Source organism: Xenopus laevis, chromosome 5L, assembly GCF_017654675.1.
Source record: "Xenopus laevis strain J_2021 chromosome 5L, Xenopus_laevis_v10.1, whole genome shotgun sequence".
NCBI classification, from domain to species: domain Eukaryota; kingdom Metazoa; phylum Chordata; class Amphibia; order Anura; family Pipidae; genus Xenopus; species Xenopus laevis.
Window position 1 is genome coordinate 114,191,815 of NC_054379.1, and position 23,189 is coordinate 114,215,003.

Here is a 23,189-nt window from a genome sequence, read left to right on the forward strand (position 1 = left end):
ACTTGCACCCCTGTTTGCTGTCAGGTGCAAAGGAACCCTTTACGTTCCTAATTGCCATAAGTGAGTATACAGCTCTGACGTGTATTCTATCCCACAGCAAACAAAATTAGGTGAGTCTCATTGTGCTGAAAATTACTGCACCTTAGGGGACAAAAAGTGGACTTCTATGTCAGTTCTTTAAATTATTTGCACTCTCCACTGCCATAAAAAAATACCTTTATTGTGTTACGCATTCTTTATTTAAAAGGCTGTAGTTGTGAAATGTTGGTTTATGCCAGTTAATGCAATACATGCTTCCCTGTGCAAATCCATCCCAGCACTTATTTGGTATAGCTCCACCCCACCTGCTCCCATTAGAAGGACTCTTCCCAAAGCTATAAAAGAAAAAAAACACCCCTCTGGCATATTTTTGTCCTTCTGCAAGTCTTTTTAGCCTTGGAAAAGCATTAGACCTGCCATCAAATCATCCCTAGAGACTGAGATTTTAGTCCTTTCATTCCCTCAGCACATTAGCTCATTTGTATGGAGTCCTGATTGCTTCATCACCTGGATCAGGTAGGGCATTGTGGTGCTATGCTTAATATCACTTCTTTGTATTTGATGCATGTGCACTTCCGACTTGCTGACAGTGTGACCAGTGGACAAGTGCCGGTCTCCCCATCTGTGTGCCGATTTTTACAGATGGAAAAGGAAGATGGAAGTTAGCTTAAGTTCAACTATTCATTTTTCCTTAGTAGTAATGTCTGCACTTCTTGTCCTTGTTTCTGTTCGGGTGAACGATCAAACACCAGCATACACTTAAACTTTGGAATAATTAATTCCTGAATCAGCACTCCTATTTCTCGTGATATAATGTTGTTTTATTTATACACACATGTTATAGTGTTCCAACATTTCGGACCTTTTTCAAAGATCTTTCTTCGGTATCTATCCTCTGGAATGTTGCTCCAATCAGCATAATCTGTTTATCATAATCCACAATGATGTCATTAAGTTAGGTCTTGATTGTATGGAGCAACATTTCAGAGGATATAGACCAAAGAAAGATCCTATGTACAAGGTATTCTGAATTGAGAAAGCCAGTTGGATGACTGGTGAAAGTCTTCAAGGAAAAAACACAGCTCAGTTGATTTGACTTTTTTCTACAGATATACCATGACCTGGATGAATAAGAATCTTCACAAGGACTATTGTTCTACATACCTCTGATTACACTGAGAAAGCCATTAGGCAGCAGTATAAACATCATCATTATACAATTCTCCCTGGTAATCTGATTTTATCAGAAAAGATTACATTGGATCTCAATTATATTATGTAATATGCCAAAGATACCAGAGATGTTTATTTCCTGCCTAAAATCTAAACATCTATGGTATATCCTTTGGGGAGACCCATGACCGTAGACATATGGACACTATTGCAACTTTTATGCAATTTATGCAGCTAGTACCTTACAAAAAGTAATACAAACTCTATAAAGCTTTCAGAATGCAAGCTTTTCTATTGCTGCTTATGTGTTTATTTTACCAGATCAAATAAAGACTTAACAAAGAATCAATATTACCAGGGAAAATGTATTGTCCTTGATAGGATTCATAAAATATTGTGCTGCAATATGAAGATTGTAAACAGGAAGATAATAAATTACTGAAAAAGAGCAGATATAGACAATCTCTAGGAGTGCTATCTTGACAAGAAGAGGACTCACCAGCATAAAGGATGCTTTGCTTTTGCACAGGACACTAACTATAAACAACAACACAATTAAAGCATAGGAGAGTAATCAAAACCAGTCCTAACTTGGGAAAGTAATTTGCCAACAACTGACATGAGGTGATATTTCCCCTTTATTATATAGAGTTACCAAAAAATACAATACTGCACATTTTAACCAGTGCTCTAAATAATATGCACTTTTATTATTAGCTGCAGATCTGTAAGTCTTTATAAAGTAGCCCAAGGGTACATAACATGTAGCATAGCAATGCATGAGGTACATATGTACAATTAACTACAATCACTAATGTTCTGAGCACTCATGATCCAAAAGAAGCACATTCCTTTAGCGGATACTCTGCATATATTAATGAGAATATTATAATAGCCTGTTTTTCAGATATTTATTTGGCCTGTAATGTATATATAGTCCACAGTTCATTGAAAAATATCCCCTATGGCATTACTGCAGTGTAGCTGAAAGTACTCTGTTAATGATTGCTCATTATAAATTATCTATCAGACTTGGCTACCCTTAGTACAGGTATGGGACCTTTTATCCAGAATGCTTGGGACCTGGGTTTTTCTAGATAAGGGGTAATTTGGATTTCCATACTTTGAGTTTGCTAAACAATTATTTGTTAATGTTGATTACATTGCAGAACAAAGAATGTATAGTATTTGTATTTATGCTCCTGTTTTAAATGACTGTCTGTCCCATTGTTAATTATTCCAGTACATATATTTTTTGGCAGCTAGTGTTTGGTTTGCAGCCAAATCCAACAGGTAGTCAGGTAAACCATTATGCAATGTGTTGCTCCCTTTTGATGACCTAATAAATGCATAATGCTTGTAATAAAAGGTGTGTTGCTGAGACATTCTCTATAAACAAGAAAACTAAACTACAAGATCTCAAAGGGAAGCTACCAAAGATCAATTCACTTCTGCTACCTCTTCTGCCTGCTCTGTCTCATGGGAGAAGCAAATCAAGATGGCCACAGGGCATTGCTCAATGAAGAAATGGAAAATGAAATGGTAATATTTCAGCTTTCACTCTCTATCCACTTCCTAATTGTCTTCACATAATGCTAGGTTTATGTTGTTGCAAGAAGAAAAGCAAATGGTAGGATGTTTTAGTCACAGTATTTGAAATTATATATTCAAAGGCACATTTTTTAATCTTATTTTTATTTTTGAATTTAACATTTTACTCAAAAATTGTGATAGGTAGAGAACAGAAAGGTTATTTATATACTGTTAAACTGAGTACAAATCATACAGGTAGCTGTTATACTTAGATTTTAAAGTTTATTTGCCATTAAAACCCACCGAGTGCCAATGGGTAGTGCCTGGAATGCCAGTGCATTGTAGAGAAGGCTCTACAAATGAGCACAGTTGCAATTTACATGAATTATTTCTTAGCAGTTGCTTTACTTCCATCATGAATGTAAAAAAGGTGCAGCAGGTTCTGAACAGAATGGCAAAAGTTTAAGGTAATAGTTTCTCTGCTCAGTTCTATCACTCGATTCTATCACAGGAGTGACATGGTTTTTTGACCATAACCCTTACCCTACAATTTTCCATATTTAGGTTCTTGCCCCAAATATTAATCACCTCTAATTTTATCATTTTTTCTCCCCCTTTATCTGCTATTTTTTATATTTTTATATTTTTTGCTCTCTTGCTATTAGTTTATGTTCCATGTTTTCACGAAACCCTCCATCAAATTTACTGCAGTGCTTTTTAGGGCAGCAGCAAAAGCTGCCAATGTAGATCTACTCTCTTAAACAAAAACTAACTTGCCAGCCTCATTTATTTTACAGGAGAGAACATTTGCTAAATCTGTGGTGTACAACTTTTCACCTGGCATACCCCATTATTTTATGTTAGTTTGTATTAAAATGATGTTAGACAAAGGATCCATGAGCAGGCTGACAGATATAGAGAACCCTTGCAGGGCCACAACCAGCCGGTTTTTCCTTCAGCTACATAGTACTGTATAATACTAAGTGCTTGTGGATAAAGGGCTCATTTAACATCATGGGTACAGAAGCAATTAGTGTCCCATAATTTAAGGGTTGTGACCTCAAATTACAAAGCTATAGGTGCCATCAGAAAGGTTTAGGTACAGTAGCTAGCAAAATTTCTTACATGACTTAGTTTGCTAGATAGATGATGTAAAAATATTGAGTTGTATTCTGATGTACCGTATTTATTTAAATGCAAACAGTTGTGTAAAACCTTTTTTTTTAATGTTTATGTCTCTTTAAGCTTTGTTATATAAAAACAAGTTTAGCATGTTGAATTCATATTAGGGATGCACCAAATCCACTATTTTGTATTCGGCCAAACCCCAGAATCCTTTGCGAGAGATTCGGCCCAATACTGAAACCGAATCTTAATCTTAATTTGCATATGCAAATTAGGGGTGGGAAGTGGAACATTTTTTTACTTCCTTGTTTTGAAACAAAAAGTCACGCGATTTCCCTCCCAGTCCCTAATTTGTATATGCAAATTAGAATTCAGATTCAGTTGGGCAGGGCAGATGGATTCGGCCGAATCCTGCTGAAAAAAGCCGAATCCTGGCCAAATCCCGAACTGAATCCTGTATTCGGTGTATCCCTTATTGATATGGTTATGGTAAGCCCTTAAAAACAAACACAATAGGGTTATAGGATTATACATGAAATATTTAGTAGCCATGAATATCCAAGAATATATGAGGTGGTGCAAATGATAGCAGCCCATTTTTTTTTTTTTAATGTGCCAACTTCTGTAGTTTGGCAACTGTACTCTAATGTGTAGAGATGGAGACTCTTTAATGTGAAAAACTTTATGGTAAGGGAACATAGTTACATTTCTGAAGTTTTGCCCACTGTGTTTCAAGAGGTTATTGTAGGGGCAGTGAAGGGTTTTTTTGATGCCATGTGTTTGGGCAAATGAAATATTCATACAAATTAGAGTAATATACAACTATACATTCCTACTCCTCATCTATCATACATTGGGTATAGGAAGGAAGCATTGACGCATTACCTCACACATAACTTATGTTACATGATTTTATCCACCAAGTTTCTACTATTCTTCTGTAGCTCCCCCCCCTGCTAAGTTTTGCCTAAATCATATGTTTAACATTTAAAACATCTAGCCCTAATGGCTTATGGAATGTCTTATCAACAGCTACTATCTGAACATTGCTCTGGTCAAACTTGAAATATAACCTTAAATCCAACACTGTTCCACAATTAAAATTCAAATGGCTTCCAGTTAGCTGACAAAAGCTGTTATACTTAGGGATGAAATGTTCAAGGAAATCTCATGTTTTAATGCAAAGGAGGCATTTATTTGAGAATAAAGCAGATTTACTCTTTTAACATCCTACCCAATGCAGAAAGGCTTGGTATATCATGAATTATATGCAATTAAAAAAAGCAATAGTAAAACCCTTTTTTGACATACAGTAAGACTCAGATAACTGGAAATACTCCTCACTCCTGCAACAAGGAAACCTTTCTTAAATGGATTCTGTCACGGGAAAGCAAAACACATCAGTGCTGCTCCAGCAGACTTCTGCACTGAAATCCATTTTTCAAAATAGCAAACACATTTTTATATTTAGTTTTGAAATCTGATATGGGGCTAGAAATGTTGTTAGTTTCCCAGGTGCCCTCAGTCATGTGACTGGAGTGATATCAACCCCCTCTCTTTCCCCACAGCAGCCGATGAACAGAATAATGGGAAGGTAACAAGATAACAGTTCCCAAACACAAGATAACAACAGCTATATGAGAATAGCACTCAATAGTAAAAGTCCAAGTCCCACTGCGACTCCTTCAGTTACATTGAGTATGAGAAACAATAGCTTATCTGGAATCAGTTCCATCATGAAATACTGGCTGTGCCTGAAAACACATGATCAGGCACAATGACCTGAGATGGCTGCCTACACACCAATATTACAACAAAACAAAATATACTTGGTTCCGGAATAACATTTTATATGGCAGAGTGAATTATTTGCAGAGTAAACAGTATAATTTAGAAATAAAAACTACACCATAAAAATCATGACAGAACACTTTTAAACCTTATTGCCCCTTTAGGTGCGCAATACGTAAAGCTGGCCCTGTGTTTTGCTTTTCCATGACTACCCTTTTTTTAATGTGAAAATCTAAATAGAGGTCCAGCTTTTTGTCTGCCTTTTTATCTGCTTTTATGTTGAGGAATTGTTCATCTTGCTGATAGTCAGCAGCATGTGCACCTAGACCCCACATTGCAAGTTGTTAATTGCATATCTCACTTTGGCTAACCTATACTTTATGGTGTTATTACCATATAACTATTTACAATTCCAAAGATATTAGAGGTCACCATTAAAGGTTGATTTATTTTCCTTTCCTTAGTCTCTCTACAAGACAAAATCTCATATAACAAATAACTATATCAGATCTGTAAATTTGGAATGCATTTAATAATATCATAATCTTAATTTAGATATCAGAACAGTAAGAAATGCTAAAATAACCTCCAAAGCTATAAGAAGCCAGCTAGGTCAAAACATAAGAGAGGTTATTGCATTTCATTGGAGATTTTAGGAGAAGTGTCTACCCCAACCAATGTTCTGTGCTATATATAAAAGTCATTGTCATAGTATTGAAATTGCATGCTCACATATTATAAAAGTGTATCACAAAAACAACTAACTCAATATCATCTAACATGCATGTATGCTGTTTCATAGGAAATATTTGGATACAGGACTATTCTATGGCGTAAAGGACTTTGCATTATGGGATACATCTTTTCCCTTGGATTATTATGGCTTCTATTTTACTGGAAGCCAGAATGGGAGGTCTGGGCATACTGTGAACCCTGCTTACTGGAAAATGCAAATGCTTTTTTGCTGAGGTCAACGGTGAGCAATAAGTGTCTACAAGATCTTTTTCATTTTTGTTTATGTATTTTTCGCTTACCTAGAATTGTTTTTAGCCATTCTATCATTATTTATAAACTATGGAACCTTAGTCATGTCTGACACCCCATCTGTGCACCAACCGGCAGATACCACGCCTTTCAATGCACAGTGATATCTGGGTTGAAGAAAGTGTTTTCTCCCCTAGCATAGATACTCCAGTGGAGAAATGCCTCAACTAACATGGCTTTTAGAGGTTTAAAGCCATATTATGGCTAAGGTATGCATTTAAAGTGCTGTAAGTGAAGGATTGTTTATGAACTGCTGATAATGCTGTGTATCATGTTACTGTTGATTAGGGAAAGGAGAGATTGGTGCACCAGAAATATCTTGTGTGCCGCAAAGGACCTTTTATCAGTCTACAGGAACCTTTTAACTATACATGGCAGCCTATAGATGTAATCCTTGTTTGCTTGTGTTAATAACTGCTTACTTTTACCAACAGGATGAATTTAAGCAATGCTCAAGAAAGAATCTTTTATGGACTCATCTTTCAGAACCAGATTCAATGCTGACTGGGACATCAGACAATATCAACATGAAAGATGAACATTCCATCATCAATAGATCAATTATGATGCCAGAACATAAAGTATTTATTTTTCATTTTTTATAGTATATATGTGGTTTATTTTGAATATACAGGTCTCAGTAATTATAAAGAATAAATAGTATTTTTTTGTCATTTAGTCTTATTCACCATTACACTGAACATGGGCAAAAAAAGCCAATACAGATGAAAATACTCCTGGTGATATTTCCTTCATATGTGGATAATGCTTATGATGGTTTAATTGTATCTTTTTTAAGGCTGAAGCTGGACATAAGGGCCCCATGTAATGAAGGGGGCTCAGTTTTTGATTAGTCAGTATTCAATCGCCACTGCCAGCCAGCAGAGTGGCGCTGTGAATTTGAATCACACCATTGTGAATTATACAAGTGCTTGCCCCTGCATCTGACAGCTGGAGTAAATTCCATTGTCCCTCTGATAAAATTTGCATTGCATAAACTAATATGTGTGGAGGGGGTTCAGAAAGCTCCAGTTGTGACGCTATTAGGGTTGTACATAATCTTATAAGGCCCCATTACGACGAGGTAGGCACAAGTTCTGGATGCTAATAAGGTCAACATTCATTTACACCTATACAAAGAGAAATGCAAAGTGTGCTCTGCATGTTGCACTGGTTGTGCCTTTGTTAGCACATTTGGTGCAAAGGAACCCTGAACTCAAGTCTCTACTGTGCCTTACGCCCATAGATGCTTCTTCTTGTATATCAGTAATGATCATTTATTTACCCCTATCCATATGAATTTGGCACGTACCAAAGAGCAGTGCAATGTGTGAGCTGCACCTTGCACTGGTTACTTTTTAAGGCACATGCAGCACAAGTTGTAGTGCAAAGTGCAATTCAGCAAGCAGTAAGTGCAGGACTCCCAATGTGCCTTACACTAGTAGGTGATATTTCTTTCATGCCAGGAATGACACACACACACATATGGACCCTATGGGCTGCTGATTTGCTGACAATTACGTGTCTATGCCTGTGAAGAAGCAGGGCTGACCAGCACACAAATGAATCCACAGGACCAGATTATTTTTTATTTATACAAAGTTAAAAAATGTATATCTGCATCTCCATCCGCCCTACGCGTTTCGCACCCACTTAGGGCACTCAGTCATGGGCTCAGGGGTCTGGTGCACCCGGACCACACTCTCTACTCTGTGAGTCATTTACAATTTATTCTGGAGCACGAGTCTTCCCTATTATTGAAATGTCATCTATGCCTGCCTGTGCAACATTCACAAACAGGCACAAATCTTTAGATGTCACATCTCCAAATGGTTCGCACCTTAAAGCAGCCAACTATTTGTAAATGGGATATTTTATGTAATGGTCATGCCATTTTTAGCTGGCTATTGCGGCAATGATTTTCAGAGAGGCTGAACCTGTCTGGTAGGAGGATTACAATGATATGAGACGGCTGTGGGAGGTGATGAAGAAGTCTGAGAGTAAAAAACAATACTTAAATATCTTATGCAAGTGTGAAACTTGGTTGAGGTAGTAACACAAACAATAAGTTAAAGGAGGATACTATGCAATCACCTATTCTTGTTTACTTCTATGAAGCAATAAATTAATTTATTCTCATTTCATATGTGTGCTGACATATACAAATGTAAATCAAGGCTCTAACTGGTTTCTAGAGATATGTAATCTTGAGTAAGCATCATTATCCTTAATTTACCATACACACATCAAATCTGAGTCATCTATAATGTTGAGAGAGAGAGAGAGAGAGAGAGAGAGAGAGGGAGAGAGGGAGAGGGAGAGAGTGTATTGTTTGCTGTGTATTTTGCATAGAAATTCAATATCAACATCCTCTTTCTAGACAAAAGCATATGACCCTGTTCATGTTTGTCTGTTTCAGATTTTATTTTTCTATACTAGCAGAATATTCATTTATTCTTGACTTCTGGCTTGGTTTCCAGATGGAAACTTGTAGAGATTATGCTATAAACATATTCTATTATGATTCTCATTGTTTTTTTCCACTTGTCTCTGTAGTAAAAGCACCAGAAAGATAAAACTTTTATGCAAATGCTATTGTCTCACATAATGCACATAAAATCATCTGTAACTTAGCCAAGTGTATGGGACACTACTTGGGTAGGAAACTGCTATGGGAGAAGTGATAATGTCTTATTTCTGCCCTTTAACCCACTGCTCATATAAGACAAATGTTATTACTGAATCCTGAATGAGAAAAATCCCCATAGCCATAGTTATAATGTATATTCTGTTTGCTTTACTTTAACAGGTTAGATACATTCGAGTCCAGAAGATAAAGTATGTCTGGCTACTTTCAGAAAAAAAGTTCCAAAAAGCTGGGTATGTGGAAAATCAATAGGAGTTAAAGATACCATTTAGAAAAGTGATACACTTTATATTACAGGGCTCGTTTACAAAGATATTAAATCGTTTTTACTGGTCAACCATCCTCCATCTAACGCCTTGCATGCTTCTTCACAAGTCTTTTGGGTTCTGCTACATTCTGTTACACCAGAACTATTTGCACAGCACACACTTTGCGTAATATTCAACTATTTTATTTTAAGAAGGGAGCTTCCACTGAAATGGAATAAGGCAGCCAAAGTCAGTATTACAGTAGCATGTAAAACAACCCAGTCCCGTGAAAGGGGGCAAAATATATATGTATTTTTCCATTTACAGTAAATGTTTTTGCTATATTTTGCAGAGCACTTGAGGATCTCTATTCATGTTCACAGATACATTCAAGGTTTGGGTCTGGACTTACACAAGAAGAACAAACATTAAGGTACCTTTATTTAATAGCAATGTTTTGTTTTCAGGTGGCCCTAACACCATAGCAAATCGTAATGATTTTATACTGGACAAAGAGGGCTACAAATTGCAAGGGGGTTGGGTGGATTAGTTAGACTATTAAAGCAAGTTCTGTCTTGCATACAAAAAACGGCCTTAACTCAAGGGATGAAAACATAATTTTACCTCTTTATAGGTTTCTGGTAAGGTCTCAGCTGGAGTATGAAGTGCAGTTTTGGGCTCTAGTCCTTAAGAGGGATTTAAATGAGCTGGAGAGAGTGCAGAGACTTGCAACTAAACTGGTTAGAGGGAATGAAGATTTAAATTATGAGGGTAGACTCAGATTGAGCCTGTTTTCTCTGGAGAAAATGCTTTTGTAAGGGAACATGATTACTTTTTACAAGATCTACAGCTAGGTTGTACAGATATTGGTATTAGGGATGCACCGAATCCACTATTTTGGATTCGGCCGAACCCCGGAATCCTTTGTGAAAGATGCAAATGCAAATTAGGGTTGGGAAGGGAAAAACATTTTTTACTTCCTTGTTTTGTGACAAAAAGTCACATTTGCATATGCAAATTAGGATTCAGATTCGGTTCAGCCGGGCAGAAGGATTTGGCTGAATCCAAATCCTGCTGAAAAAGGCCGAATCCTGGTCGAATCCTGAACTAAATCCTGGATTCTGTGCATCCCTAATTGCTATATATAATTAGATATGTGTGTATATAGGTAGGTTTGTATAAATATGTGTATTTTTGTGTACTGGGGTTTTTTGGAGGGTTGAACTTTTTTCAATCCAGCTTAACTATGTACATTTACATTTGATTCCTTTAAACTGGACTTTATTAACTTATACATTATGCCAGGCCAGTACTCCTTGACAACCAACCAACTTTTCTCTAATGAGAGCAAATATTGTGTTGGTAAAGTGTATATTAATATTGTGTATTGTATTGTTGCAAACGTTCCGACTGTCAGTAAATGATCACCTCTGTCTGTGCTGGCTCCTGCTTTGTGATTGGTCTCTCTTCTTTTCCAGGGGCAGAGTTATTCACGAACAGTTAGGTTTTGTTTATAATTATGTAACACCCTCTTGGTCAACCACCTGTGCCTAGGTTATACAGTTTTACCATATACCAGGCACTGAGTCCCCTTTTCTAAGTGAAAGGGTACTGGGAATTACCTCTCATGGCAGCACCTCCACCTAACGGGACCCTGGAATACATCTGTGGGTGGCTCCATTAGGAAAACAATCAAACACACCAAAAACACAAACTTTATATAATAGAGAAAAGAGCAAATTAAATATGCATTCACATATTAATGACCCACTACCCTGGGGATAATTGCAGTCCTATCCTGGCACCTTCCTGCCAGGCAAAGTCCCACACTCCACTCTTGGCGGACAAAGAGTCTAAGTCCCTTTTCTCTAAAGAGCTTGTAGTTTACCCAGGTAGCGCTACCTGCCCAAATACCTATCTGGCTGGACAAAGGTATTTGCTCCCATGTGGCAGCCTGTGGGCAGGCTCACATAGAGCTGGAACAGGCATCCACAGCGATGAAATCCTACAGCGAAGCACACGTAGCTTGCTTTATCCTTACGTATAGTTCCCAGAACTCTCCATACTGCAAGCACATAAAGTCCTCTGCTGAACCACAGCACTCTCCATAGTGCAAACACATAAAAGTCCAATTTTTGTATTTGGAGCTTCAGACCCTCCTGGTCTAGCTTGTCTGCTTGGGGTTCCCACTCCCCAGCCCGCAGGGCTATAAAACTCCTTTTAAGCCCTTACATCCTGCAGCACTTCTAATCACTCCGTCCTCAATTAAATAGAATGCAGCAATGGCTGTGTGAGCAAGTGGCTCTGCCTATATCAAATAGTTATGCAGCATCAACACCTTGTGACACACTTCGGTTTCTGCCAGACATACTGCAGAGGGACAAGGGCTCCTGCCCCTCCCTTCACTCTAAGTTCAACCTGTAGCTGCACAGGCAGGGGATTTGTGGTTTCAGACCGTAGGGGAATTAACCCTACGGATTCCTACAAATATAATAGTAAGGGGTTTATCTGAGGCATGACATGGAACACTGCAGGTGATTGGAGCCATAAAAATGCTTTGTTTTATCCTCCAGATGCATGAGTAGTTAAAAGAACTGTTGCTTGATCTTTCTATAGAGTTCTATAGAGTTACTATAGAATTCAATTTTGATAAGTGGTTTTCATTAGGTGTATTAAGTTTTTCCTACTGAATATATGTAAATCTGCACAGTTATTTCTTATGGAGCTAAACACCATACCTGCTATCTTGGAACCCTCTGTGGTATTAAAGGGACTTGGAAACCTTGTACTTTATTGCATATGTGTAGTGTCTTCACCTGGACTCTCAGTGATATCCCCCACTAAGAACAAAAATGCTATCAAACTAGCCATACTATAATGGTATGCTTTATATAAGACACTGAAAATAAAAATGCTATCAAATCAGCTCTACTGTAATGGTATATTTTATATAAGAAAGAGAATAAATAAATATTGCATTGACTACAACAATACAGTCTTGCTTGCCAAGACTCACATATATTACCATATTACCATAACATATTGGACCTCTTAGTAGGTTTGGTAACTTGCATGCAAATAATATATAATTATGAGTTTATAATTAACCATAATTATTTAAAGATTAGTAACGACAAAAAGTAAAGGGTTTTAAATATAAATATTTAATCACCTTGCACTTTGGGTGTTTGTGTTTACTACTACAGTTTCAGCTTATATAATTAAGCTACTGTTTAGCCATGGGGCAGCCATTAAAGTGGAACAGGACAAAAATAATAGTTTTTAGTTTTAATACAGGAAGATAAAAGGGGTTAAATGTATGAAAAAACTTTTCCTATGAAGAAGCACATTTGTTTCCAGCAATAGTTTATTAGCAATTTCTAAATTATACAGTTTACAGTTTCTATTTTTGATATGTTTGTTTTTTTTTAACTTTTTATCTTGTGATTTCTATAACTTCATGTATTGTTCACATACATTCATCCTTTAAAGGGGTTGCTCACCTTCCAAACACTTTTTTCAAATCAGTTGTTTTTAGATTTTTCCCTAGAAATAAAGACTTTTTTCAATTACTTTCCATTATTTATTTTTTAAGTTTTTTCCAAAATCAAAGTTTAAAGTTGAATGTTCGTGTCTCTGGTGTTTGAGTCTGGCAGCTCAGTAATTCAGGCGCAGATTCTGAACTGTTACAGTTTTGCAACATTTAGTTGATACATTTCTCAGCAGCATCTCTGGAGTATTAGCAACTATTGTATCAATTCTCACAGCTGCCTGTAATGAAACCAGGAGATTCTGCTCAACAGGGACACAGATAAGAAATGTATCAAATAAATGTATCCATTTAGAACAGTTTACAGGATCGGCGACCCCCCCCCCCTCCCAGAGCTGCTTCAGAAGGAGAGAAATGACACTTTACACTTCAATATTAGAAAAACCGTCACACATAGAAAGTCATTGGAAAAAGTCGTTATTTCTGCTGATCTATCTGAAAACAACTAGTTGTTTGAAGGTGAACAACCCCTTTAAATGTAATATCATGATGAATGTTGTTCAAATAACTATAGTATCATTAAAATAATCTCAGAGCTGTAAATATGCAGAATACTAGCCAGTCATTTTGCATTACTGAGAAAAAGAAAGGCAGATTTCATTAATTATATTGTTTTCTGTATACCGATAGAAAATAATAATGCTTCACTATTATGGGCTATTGCTAGTGAAGGGCGAATTTATTAGCCAGGTGCGAATTTGTGGCCGGATTTGCACGTTTCGCCGCAGCAGTTCTGACGCCAGCGACAAATTTGACGCCGGTGACGATTAACGGACGCCCATTGACTTTAATGGACGCTGCCGTTAAAATCACAGTTTCGCAAATTTCTCGCCAGTTTCACGAATTTTGCGTAAAAATTTACGAAATTCATGGCGAATCGAAACGGGACACTATATCAAATAGATGTAGTGTATCTTTATTTAAGTATCTAAATAAATACCTTCTGCATATGTCTTTTCCTATTGTGTGAAAAGTGTGAAAAGTTTTTTTTTAAATATATAAAATATATATTTTCTATGTATTTAATGAATTCATCAAAAAAACAAATATTCATGATGGAAATTATGTTACATTCGGAGGCAGATTTAGCAAAGGGTCGAATTTCGAATTCATGTGAGTTTTTTTTAACTCACATGATTTTGATTTTACTTGAAATTCGATCGGGGGGGGATAATTTATTGAAAAAAATCGAATATGTAAAAGTCGGACAAATTTTACCGACCCCAAAACTCTATTCAGCCAAACTCTATTCGAGTTTTTTCTCCGAAAAAAAACTCGAATATCAGTAAGGCTGCAAACATCTCCAAATTGGTCATTGGACCTCTCCCATTGACATATACAGGAATTCGGCAGGTTTTAGGTTGCAAGTAGTCAAATTCGAATTCTTAAAGGGCCAGAGCATGATAAATCTCAAAAATCAAATTGAAATTTGAATCGAGTTTGGATAATTCCCTAGTCGAATCTGACAGTTTTGACCATAAAAAGAATTTGAAAATTTGAATTCAAATTTTTAATTCGACCCTTAATAAATCTGCCCCTCAGTGTAAAAGTATTGCCACTGAGAAATTAATTGACATTAACACTGTCAAATTAAATGTGTACCTGTCCTTAGTTGTCCTGTATTGTTCTTATCTGAAATGTATAGTGTGAGAGATTACTAACTGCCACATCTTGTTCAATTACAGCTTGTACACATTGACAGATTTCACACTTTTATTATTTGTCATGAAAATAATGTGTCAGTGGGTTTTATATTATGAGTAATGTACTCTTGCATGTTAATTATTTTTCTCTGGAACGTTGAATGGTCAAAATAAGGCAACATCAACATATATTATACGCAAACAAGTTAATTAAATCTTTTGTTAAGAACAAGAAGAACTGCTTTTATAAATTAGGGGAAAGTGTTAACAACATGTGATCTTTGCAGAGAAATATTTATATAACAGGGCTGTGGGCAGGCCCAAGGGACATGTATGTCACTCTAGGAGATTTTACCACTCACACCCTGCCATTGGGTTTCAATGACTCCATTGAGTGGCAGCAGCATTGTATGGTAATCTTATCTAAGATACTGCTATAGGAAATAATGGGCCTTTTAAATTAAAGTGTTTGGTAACAAAATAAAGAGACGTGGAAGCACTCCAAGGATAATAAGGAAGTGCAACGAGCATGTTTGAATACAATTACCTTTAATCACTAAGAGCAAAATTGACACACTTTTGCATGACTGCATTTGTGGCTGCATTCTTAATGACACTTTATTGTCATTAGCAAGAGGCACTCTACTAACAGCTTTAGTAGAGTAGAAACTGACCCCACAACTGCTTGTTATACTGGGATCACTAACTCATTTCTAGGTAGCTGTACTTTGCATACAGCCTCCTCACTCTGTCCTTAAACCATGTGTCTAAACTTGACATACATCCGCATATGCAGTATGGTGGTATCTGCTGTCAATGGGCACATGGGGCAGATTTAAAACAGAACATTCACACACAAGTGTTTCATGGCTAAAATTTGCACCATTTGAGCAGTGATAGGATACTGTACATGTCAGTGACTGCACACGGGGCAGCATTGGGTGCAACTGGTAATTTAGCATTTTTGCAATTTGCATTTTTCACAAGTTGAGAAAGTATACCTAGTGTGACATTCGCATAATTGCTGAGTACCCAGGGGCAGCATAACTGAGCTTTTGTAAAATTATTTTGATAATGCATGTACAAAATGAATATATTGATATTAATCCATAAAATGATAATCATTGAAGTAATATGCCATCAATAAATAATTGTGTCAAGAAAAATATCAACTAATGATGAATTTTAATCTAATTTTCTAAACGTAAAATGTAGAACTAAATCTTGGAAACTGTTTACAAATTTTTTTACAGAAGGCAAATTTGCGGACAAAATGCAATTGAAGTTGAAGTTGTTCCAGTTTGGAAATTACTTTTTAAAGAGGTTATGCTTATATTCGTATTTAATATTTTCAGTTCATATTATTGTTTGTATTTTTATAGCATCATTATAAAAATTAAATGATATTGTTTTCATCTTACAGCTGCAACTGTAAAAACTGTGATAAATGACATGAATGCATTACAGTTGTGACACTGCTGGTGTCTACAACCGTGTAGCCCACCTAAAGCGAAGGTGTCCATTTGCACCACCTACTCATAAGACCTCAGATCCATTACATAGATCAGAGCTGTTCAACTGGAGGCAAGTGATGGGCGAATCTGTGCCGTGAAATTCGGAAAATTCGCAAAACTCATTGAAGTCAATGGGCATCAAAATAATTTTGATGTCCGTCAATTATGACACAAACGACAATTTTTATACCAGCAATTATTTGGTCCAAATGCATTAAAGTCAATTTGGCATCTGAATAATTTTGACGCGATCGACAATTCTGAGTCAATCGACAATTTTGACGAATTGGCCAAAGTTTTGTGAGTTAATTGCTTGCGGTGAAACACAGAAATTTGCTACAAATTTGTGTATGGCGAATTTATTCGCCCATCACTACTTTAGGCCCATGGGTTGTTTTCTACCTTCAAGGGCTCCATTGGCTATATGGTATTGGGAATAATGTACAAAGATAATTGCTTCCATCATTAATTAGTTCATAAAAGGGTGCACATCTACAGATCGCTTACTTCCCGTATTTTCAGAACTCCCAAATTCATTAAAATGTTTACCTTAAAGGGATGCTGTCATGGGAAAAAAAATTTTTTTCAAAATGAATCAGTTAACAGTGCTGCTCCAGCAGAATTCTGCACTGAAATCCATTTCTCAAAAGAGCAAACAGATTTTTTTAAATTAAATTTTGAAATCTGACATGGGGCTAGACATATTGTCAATTTCCCAGCTGCCCCAAGTCATGTGACTTGTGCTCTAATAAACTTCAATCACTCTTTACTGCTGTACTGCAAGTTGGAATGATATCACCCCTCTCCCTTTCCCCCCCAGCAGCCAAACAAAAGAACAATGGGAAGGTAACCAGATAACAGCTCCCTAACACAAGATAACAGCTGCCTGGTAGATCTAAGAACAGCACTCAATAGTAAAATCCCATGTCCCACTGAGACTCCTTCAGTTACATTGAGAAGGAAAAACAGCAGCCTGCCAGAAAGCATTTCTCTCCTAAAGTGCAGGCACAAGTCACATGACTTGGGGCAGCTGGGAAATTGACAAAATGTCTAGCCCCATGTCAGATTTCATATTTGAATTTAAAAAAATCTGTTTGCTCTTTTGAGAAATGGATTTCAGTGCAGAATTCTGCTGGAGTAGCACTATTAACTGGTGTGTTTTGAAAAAAAACATGTTTTCCGATGACAGGATCCCTACCACTATGGCAGCACAACAGTGTTTTCAGTCACACTCCACTTGTCAAGAAAAATAGCATCATAAAAACCCTGCTTAATGTACAGTTTCAATTAGTGGCATCTAGAGACATCTCATTCAAATGCAACAATAATAATGCATATAGCACAATTATCTATTTGATCAGTGCCAATCTAGATAATCAAACTTTGAAACTATTGAGTAGTACTGTATGTTCAAGGTTTTCAAAGGATGGCATATTTCACAAGAAAATATTGTCACTGTAAAAGTCAGACTTTTTTTAAAAACAGAATTATACTGTATATAACAAATAATTGTGTTACATCAACAAAAAAAGCCTGCATTTTAATCTTCATTTTAGGAAGATTCAAGCCCAGATATAATTCTAGTCTGAAATAAGAAGCATTTGAGTTAATATATAAATACTCTAGCCTAGTCTAAAGCAGCATATGGGAAATAGGAAAGGTTTTATACAGACACATTGGGCCAGATTCAGTTCAGTGATAAAAAAGTTAATCACATGACAACTCATGGACGAGATTCAATTTGAGATGCCATTCAATTCAGAAAAACTTATCTCATGGTTTACCATGTGAAAACTGAATTAGGAGAAAAGTTTTTTTCCTTGAATTGAATCACACCCATGAGTTTTCAAGTGATAAACCATGAGATAACATTTTTTCACTGAATTGAATCTGGCCCATTGTATAAATATGGTATTTGCAATTAACTTGTCTCCTCTTTATACCATTATTATTATTTTATGTGGTGCTTATTTTCATCCAATATTCTCTTTCTGTTTTACAGGTTTTAAATCCATTTTACCTTTTTCAAATTGCCAGTCTTGGCTTATGGCTGTCTGAAGGATACATTGAATATTCTATTGTTATCATTATTATAACCCTGATTTCTGTCATGCTTACTGTATATGACCTTAGACAGGTATGTCACATTTTATAGAAAAATGAACAATGTATTTTTACAGCCTAATAAAACGTAAAACTGCAAAATAATGTCATTATCTTTGTTTCTCTCCTCAATATGCATTAAGATACTCAGTACTGATTCTCTAAAATCACAATATGTTTCTTTTTTGAAGAAATGATCCATGATTATCCATATTTTATCCACAGCAATCGGTAAAGCTTAACAAACTGGTTGAATCCAATAACAGTGCCAGCGTCACAGTCCTAATGAAGAATGGAGGTGAGTATTTTTCTAGTCTTTTGCTAGTTTGCGAGTCAGGCAACAGGAAGTTGGTTCTCTAAATGTTGCACAAAAGTACAGTTTGAGTAGTGTGTCCTTGTCAAGTGACTAACAAGGAAAGAGTAAGAACTTAATAGTAAGAACAAGGGAGGGTCACAAAAGCTATTTTAGGGTGGAGCTGGGATCTCCCATCAATTAATTAACAAAAGTTCTTAAAAGTTAATAAAAGTTACCCACAATACAACATCCAGTTTCTACTATAGTTAACCCACTTTTATATAATCTTAAAGTCAGATAGGACATATTTGAGTTGAAAAATAAAATATAAAAAATAGATTATTTGGATAATTTTAATTAAAATTTTAGGAGTACGATTTAATAATCTGGAATATAGTGTACTATAATTAAGCACAAAAGACCAAATGAGATACAGTATGCTTAATAATGAATGTGCAGCCAGAAGAGAAGGGGTTGCAGCACATCCAAAAATTAAACTGAGTTATACAGTACCTTCCAACAATTCACTACATTAGTGAAAACTACAAGAGAGACAAATTAGGTTGGTCCAAATCCAGGGGTGATCCTGCCCATTTTGCCGCCCGATCCTCCAAATCCAGGGGCAATCCTGCCCATTTTGTGGCCTTCGTTTTGCGCCCGTCCCCACGGCACTCACCCGCCAGACAGGGGTCGGAAGGGGGACCACAAAGCTAGTGGAAACAGCGTGATTGCACTCTCTGCACTAGATGAGCCTAATTCCCGGTTGAAAATTTGAAATTCAGCTCTTAAAGTTACCAGAGTGGCAACCAGGGTGTCTCCACTGTCTCCACTCACCTCATTGGCGGAGCGCCCTTGTCCAAATCCTAAAACTCCCTGGGCAATGTTGTTCATACTCATGGGCAAAGAACTTTATTGATGTATCATAAAATAATATATCAGTACAGCTAAGGATACAATAACTCTATCCCCCTTACAGCTATGAAATTATATGTTAAAAAACAAATGAAGAGATTTTGTTTTCATATTTTGTTAGACAGTTTTGATGTGGAATCCCGGCAGTTAGTCCCTGGAGATATAATCGTCCTCACAGGAAAGAGATTTTTCCTCCCTTGCGACTGCATCCTGCTGAAAGGCAGCTGTATTGTAAACGAAGGAATGCTTACAGGTTAGTAGCTTTCTTATGTCACAGCCCATGTATTGGCTTTTGTATTGTTTACATAGCTTTACAGGGTTATACATGGGCCAACCATGTACAGTATTCAGCCCATGTACAGCCACCTTATACTGGTTCTTATATTTCTGCATGCAAGTTGTGAACTTGGACTGCTTCTGAAATTGACCTTGTTTGTGGTGTTCTTTGACCAGCTGTTCAATGACTGCCACTGTTTTTTATCCATAAACAATTTCTAGCCGCTGTTAATTTGAGTCACAGTGGAGGAAAAGAAAATATAATACAGTATATATAATATACAATAGCCCACTATGTATATATAAATAATAATGTATAAACAGGTGTTATATTTTTTTTACTCACAGTTTTTGAGATTCTAGCACAAAACTACCTTTTTATAAGTACAGAAATGGCATTTGTTTAGCAAACAATAATGTTTATCTAATTATCCTAAAGGAGAAAGCATTCCTGTCACAAAAACTCCCCTAGACTGTGCTGAGAGCTCCAAACCATGGAAAATCCACAGCGGGGAAGATTACAAAAGACATGTGCTGTTCTGTGGGACTGAAGTTATTCAGGCAACATCAGCTGGATCTGCCCCTGTCACTGCTTTGGTGATGCAAACAGGTTGGTTTAATACAATAAGTACAGTACATTAAACCACTTTTAATACAGTTTATTTTACAAGAACATAACATCTTGCAAGGTTCATTATCATTCAGTATCTATAATACTGTAGAAAAGCACCACTGAAATAGAGATTAATTAACAGCCCCTTCGGCTGCCACACTCTAGAGATGTTGTAAATACAGTACCTTCTAGATTCTGGCTTTTTGTACATGTATGAGGATTATAAACAACTCAATGCTAAAGTAAAAAGAACATAGCCCTTTACCAAGCAATTCCTTTGGCAAGAACAGAAGCTTGAGATTTTGCTTCCAGTAATGTAAACATACAGGAGTATGGGGAATTCTGACCCTCAAATGATTATTGTTTTTAACAATAGACCTGTAAGCAAAATATGTGAATATTCATGGAGGTCCTGCCCTTGACCCCTTTCTCTCTCATCAGTGGTGGTATTTTTAAAATGAAAAGAGGATAATAAAAAAGGATTAATTGGGGTTGCAACTGGAGACAGCCTAATAAATTGGTTTCTCTAGTTTCTATACCCTTTTTGGTAAGGAGTACTGCAATCAGTGGTAGCCTGGGGTCCCTCGTATCTTAACACACAGTATATGTCCCACCATCCTGCCAACTTAACTGGTTTGATGGGGAGTCCTAAACATTTATACCCATCCTATTTATTACGCTCATGGTTGGTTTGTTAGTAAGAAAAAGGTTTTGCCATACCAAAGTGCTTTCATCCAGTTACTGTAAATTCTATAATCTAAATAACAGTTTCATTTCTACAATAAACCTCACCAGCACCTATTAGTAGTGAGCTGAAGCTCCAAAAACAAACAAAAATGCACACAAACATTGTATTGATAATTATCTCTAACCCTGCCAATGTTCAGGTTTTAACACAGCTAAAGGAGATATGGTGAGGTCAATCCTATATCCGAAACCCATGAACTTCAAGTTGTATCAAGATGCTCTCCGGTTCCTTATGTGTCTAGTTGTGATTGCTGCTGTTGGTTTTATCTACTCTGTGGTAGTATTCAAAGTTAAAGGGGTAAGTCATTCCTCAATAAATTTCTCTAAATTAATTTACATTTTTTTCTACAAAATAATTACTTACTGTGAGTTTCCCCACCTCTGACTCTTATAATATACAGTATATCAGTAACTTAGCCTTATAGGGGGCTGGCCAGCCACCTAGCAAACTAGAACAGCAAGGGTACATCTGTCACAAAATAATGAGATTAGCAGTGTAAATTTTCTTGTATGAAAACTGAAATAAAAAAATATGTGAGAAATAAGAAGTGCTCAAAATCATTGTATAATTTGTTTAGTAGTATTGCTTTAATTTTTCAAAATATAAATACTATACATACATACAAAGTAAAGACTTCAAAATAATTATTGGAAAAAAATCACAACTGTTATATATATATATATATATAAATACTATGGAACCAAATTTTCTTATGATTTTTTTTTTTTTAAGGCATCAGTACGAGACATAGTTGTCAAGTCGATAATTGCAATTACAGTGGCAATACCTCCCATTCTTCCAGCAGCAGTGGCAACGGCTCTTATGTACTCACAAAAGAGGCTTAAGAAAAAGAAGATCTTTTGTATCAGCCCTCAAAGAATTAATGTTTGTGGACGAGTAAACCTGGTTTGTTTTGATAAGGTAATGTCTAAGTTAATTTAAATATATTTGAAACCATTGCTCTATGGCACACAACTCATTTATTTAGCAGATGTAAACTGTTAGAAAACAACACAAAACCTTCGGATTTTAAGAAAAACTTTGATGACATGGGATAACAAATTAAGACCAACCTTCCAACTGAAGCACAAAATGTATTAGTTTGACTATAGTGGTCTAAATTAAATTTTATTAGAAAAAACTTCTTATGGTATAAGTCAATAAAAGTCTATAGGGTATTTGGAATTATATGAGCAGCAATGTCTTTCTAATTGAATTAAATCTGGCCCATTTAGTGAAATTCAGTTTGAATATCTTATATTTTCTATAGTGAGAAGCCAATTTGTCCTGAAAAAATTTGCAAAACTGCGAAAAAATTTGGACAAGGATATAGAAAGCCTCAGTCACTGGGGGGTTGCCAATTTGTTGCTTACTTTTCTTGGGCTGGCGCCCTACTTCTTTAAAAAAAAACATGGAACACAGTAGTTTTTTGCAGGGAGGGGCACTGTCATATTACCCCAGCGACCCAGGATTTCCTTGTCCTTTAATTTTGTGGCATCAAGTATTCATTAAAGATATATATTCTATATTTTAGACAGGCACATTAACAGAGGACGGCCTTGATCTCTGGGGTGTTATTCCATGTACTGAAAACAGGTATTTATCTCACCCATGTTTTTCTTTTATGTAATGTTTCTCCAAATACTGACGATGGAGGGTATTTCACAACTGCAATTAATCAAAACACAGCATGTGCCTTTGAGCTAAAAGTAGTATAAATGTTACTGTGAATCATGTAATAGTAAATATAAACAACACTTCAATTAACCAGGATCTACACAGTACACAGTGTAAATTACTCACAGCTGCAGGGTCAAAATGTAGAATGTGATCTACAAGTAGTTCTTCAGCTGCTGACTGGTATATCCCAGCAACATTAGACCACTGTTTCCAATCATAACCCCCAATGTGATAACTTAACTAAAAGGGAGATGC

The 23,189-nt window shown here is 36.3% G+C and overlaps 1 protein-coding gene across 2 annotated transcripts in view; it reads left to right on the forward strand.

The window, feature by feature from the left end:
- The first annotated feature begins 425 nt into the window (after nt 1–425).
- Nucleotides 426–23,189, forward strand: part of atp13a5.L (ATPase type 13A5 L homeolog) — a 42,069-nt gene continuing 19,305 nt past the window's right edge. Inside the window, exons 1-14 of one of the 2 annotated variants that reach the window (XM_018263661.2) lie at nt 426–555; nt 2,582–2,754; nt 6,464–6,637; nt 7,140–7,286; nt 9,515–9,585; nt 9,953–10,033; nt 16,047–16,116; nt 18,310–18,444; nt 18,636–18,708; nt 19,739–19,870; nt 20,333–20,503; nt 21,394–21,551; nt 21,987–22,175; nt 22,789–22,850. In XM_018263661.2, the coding sequence (XP_018119150.2) occupies nt 2,692–2,754; nt 6,464–6,637; nt 7,140–7,286; nt 9,515–9,585; nt 9,953–10,033; nt 16,047–16,116; nt 18,310–18,444; nt 18,636–18,708; nt 19,739–19,870; nt 20,333–20,503; nt 21,394–21,551; nt 21,987–22,175; nt 22,789–22,850 (1,526 nt within the window). In that variant the 5' untranslated portion in view covers nt 426–555; nt 2,582–2,691. Of the gene's footprint in view, nt 556–1,931; nt 2,755–6,463; nt 6,638–7,139; nt 7,287–9,514; nt 9,586–9,952; nt 10,034–16,046; nt 16,117–18,309; nt 18,445–18,635; nt 18,709–19,738; nt 19,871–20,332; nt 20,504–21,393; nt 21,552–21,986; nt 22,176–22,788; nt 22,851–23,189 lie in introns of those variants that run through there. The other variant, XM_041563309.1, reaches the window with a different exon arrangement.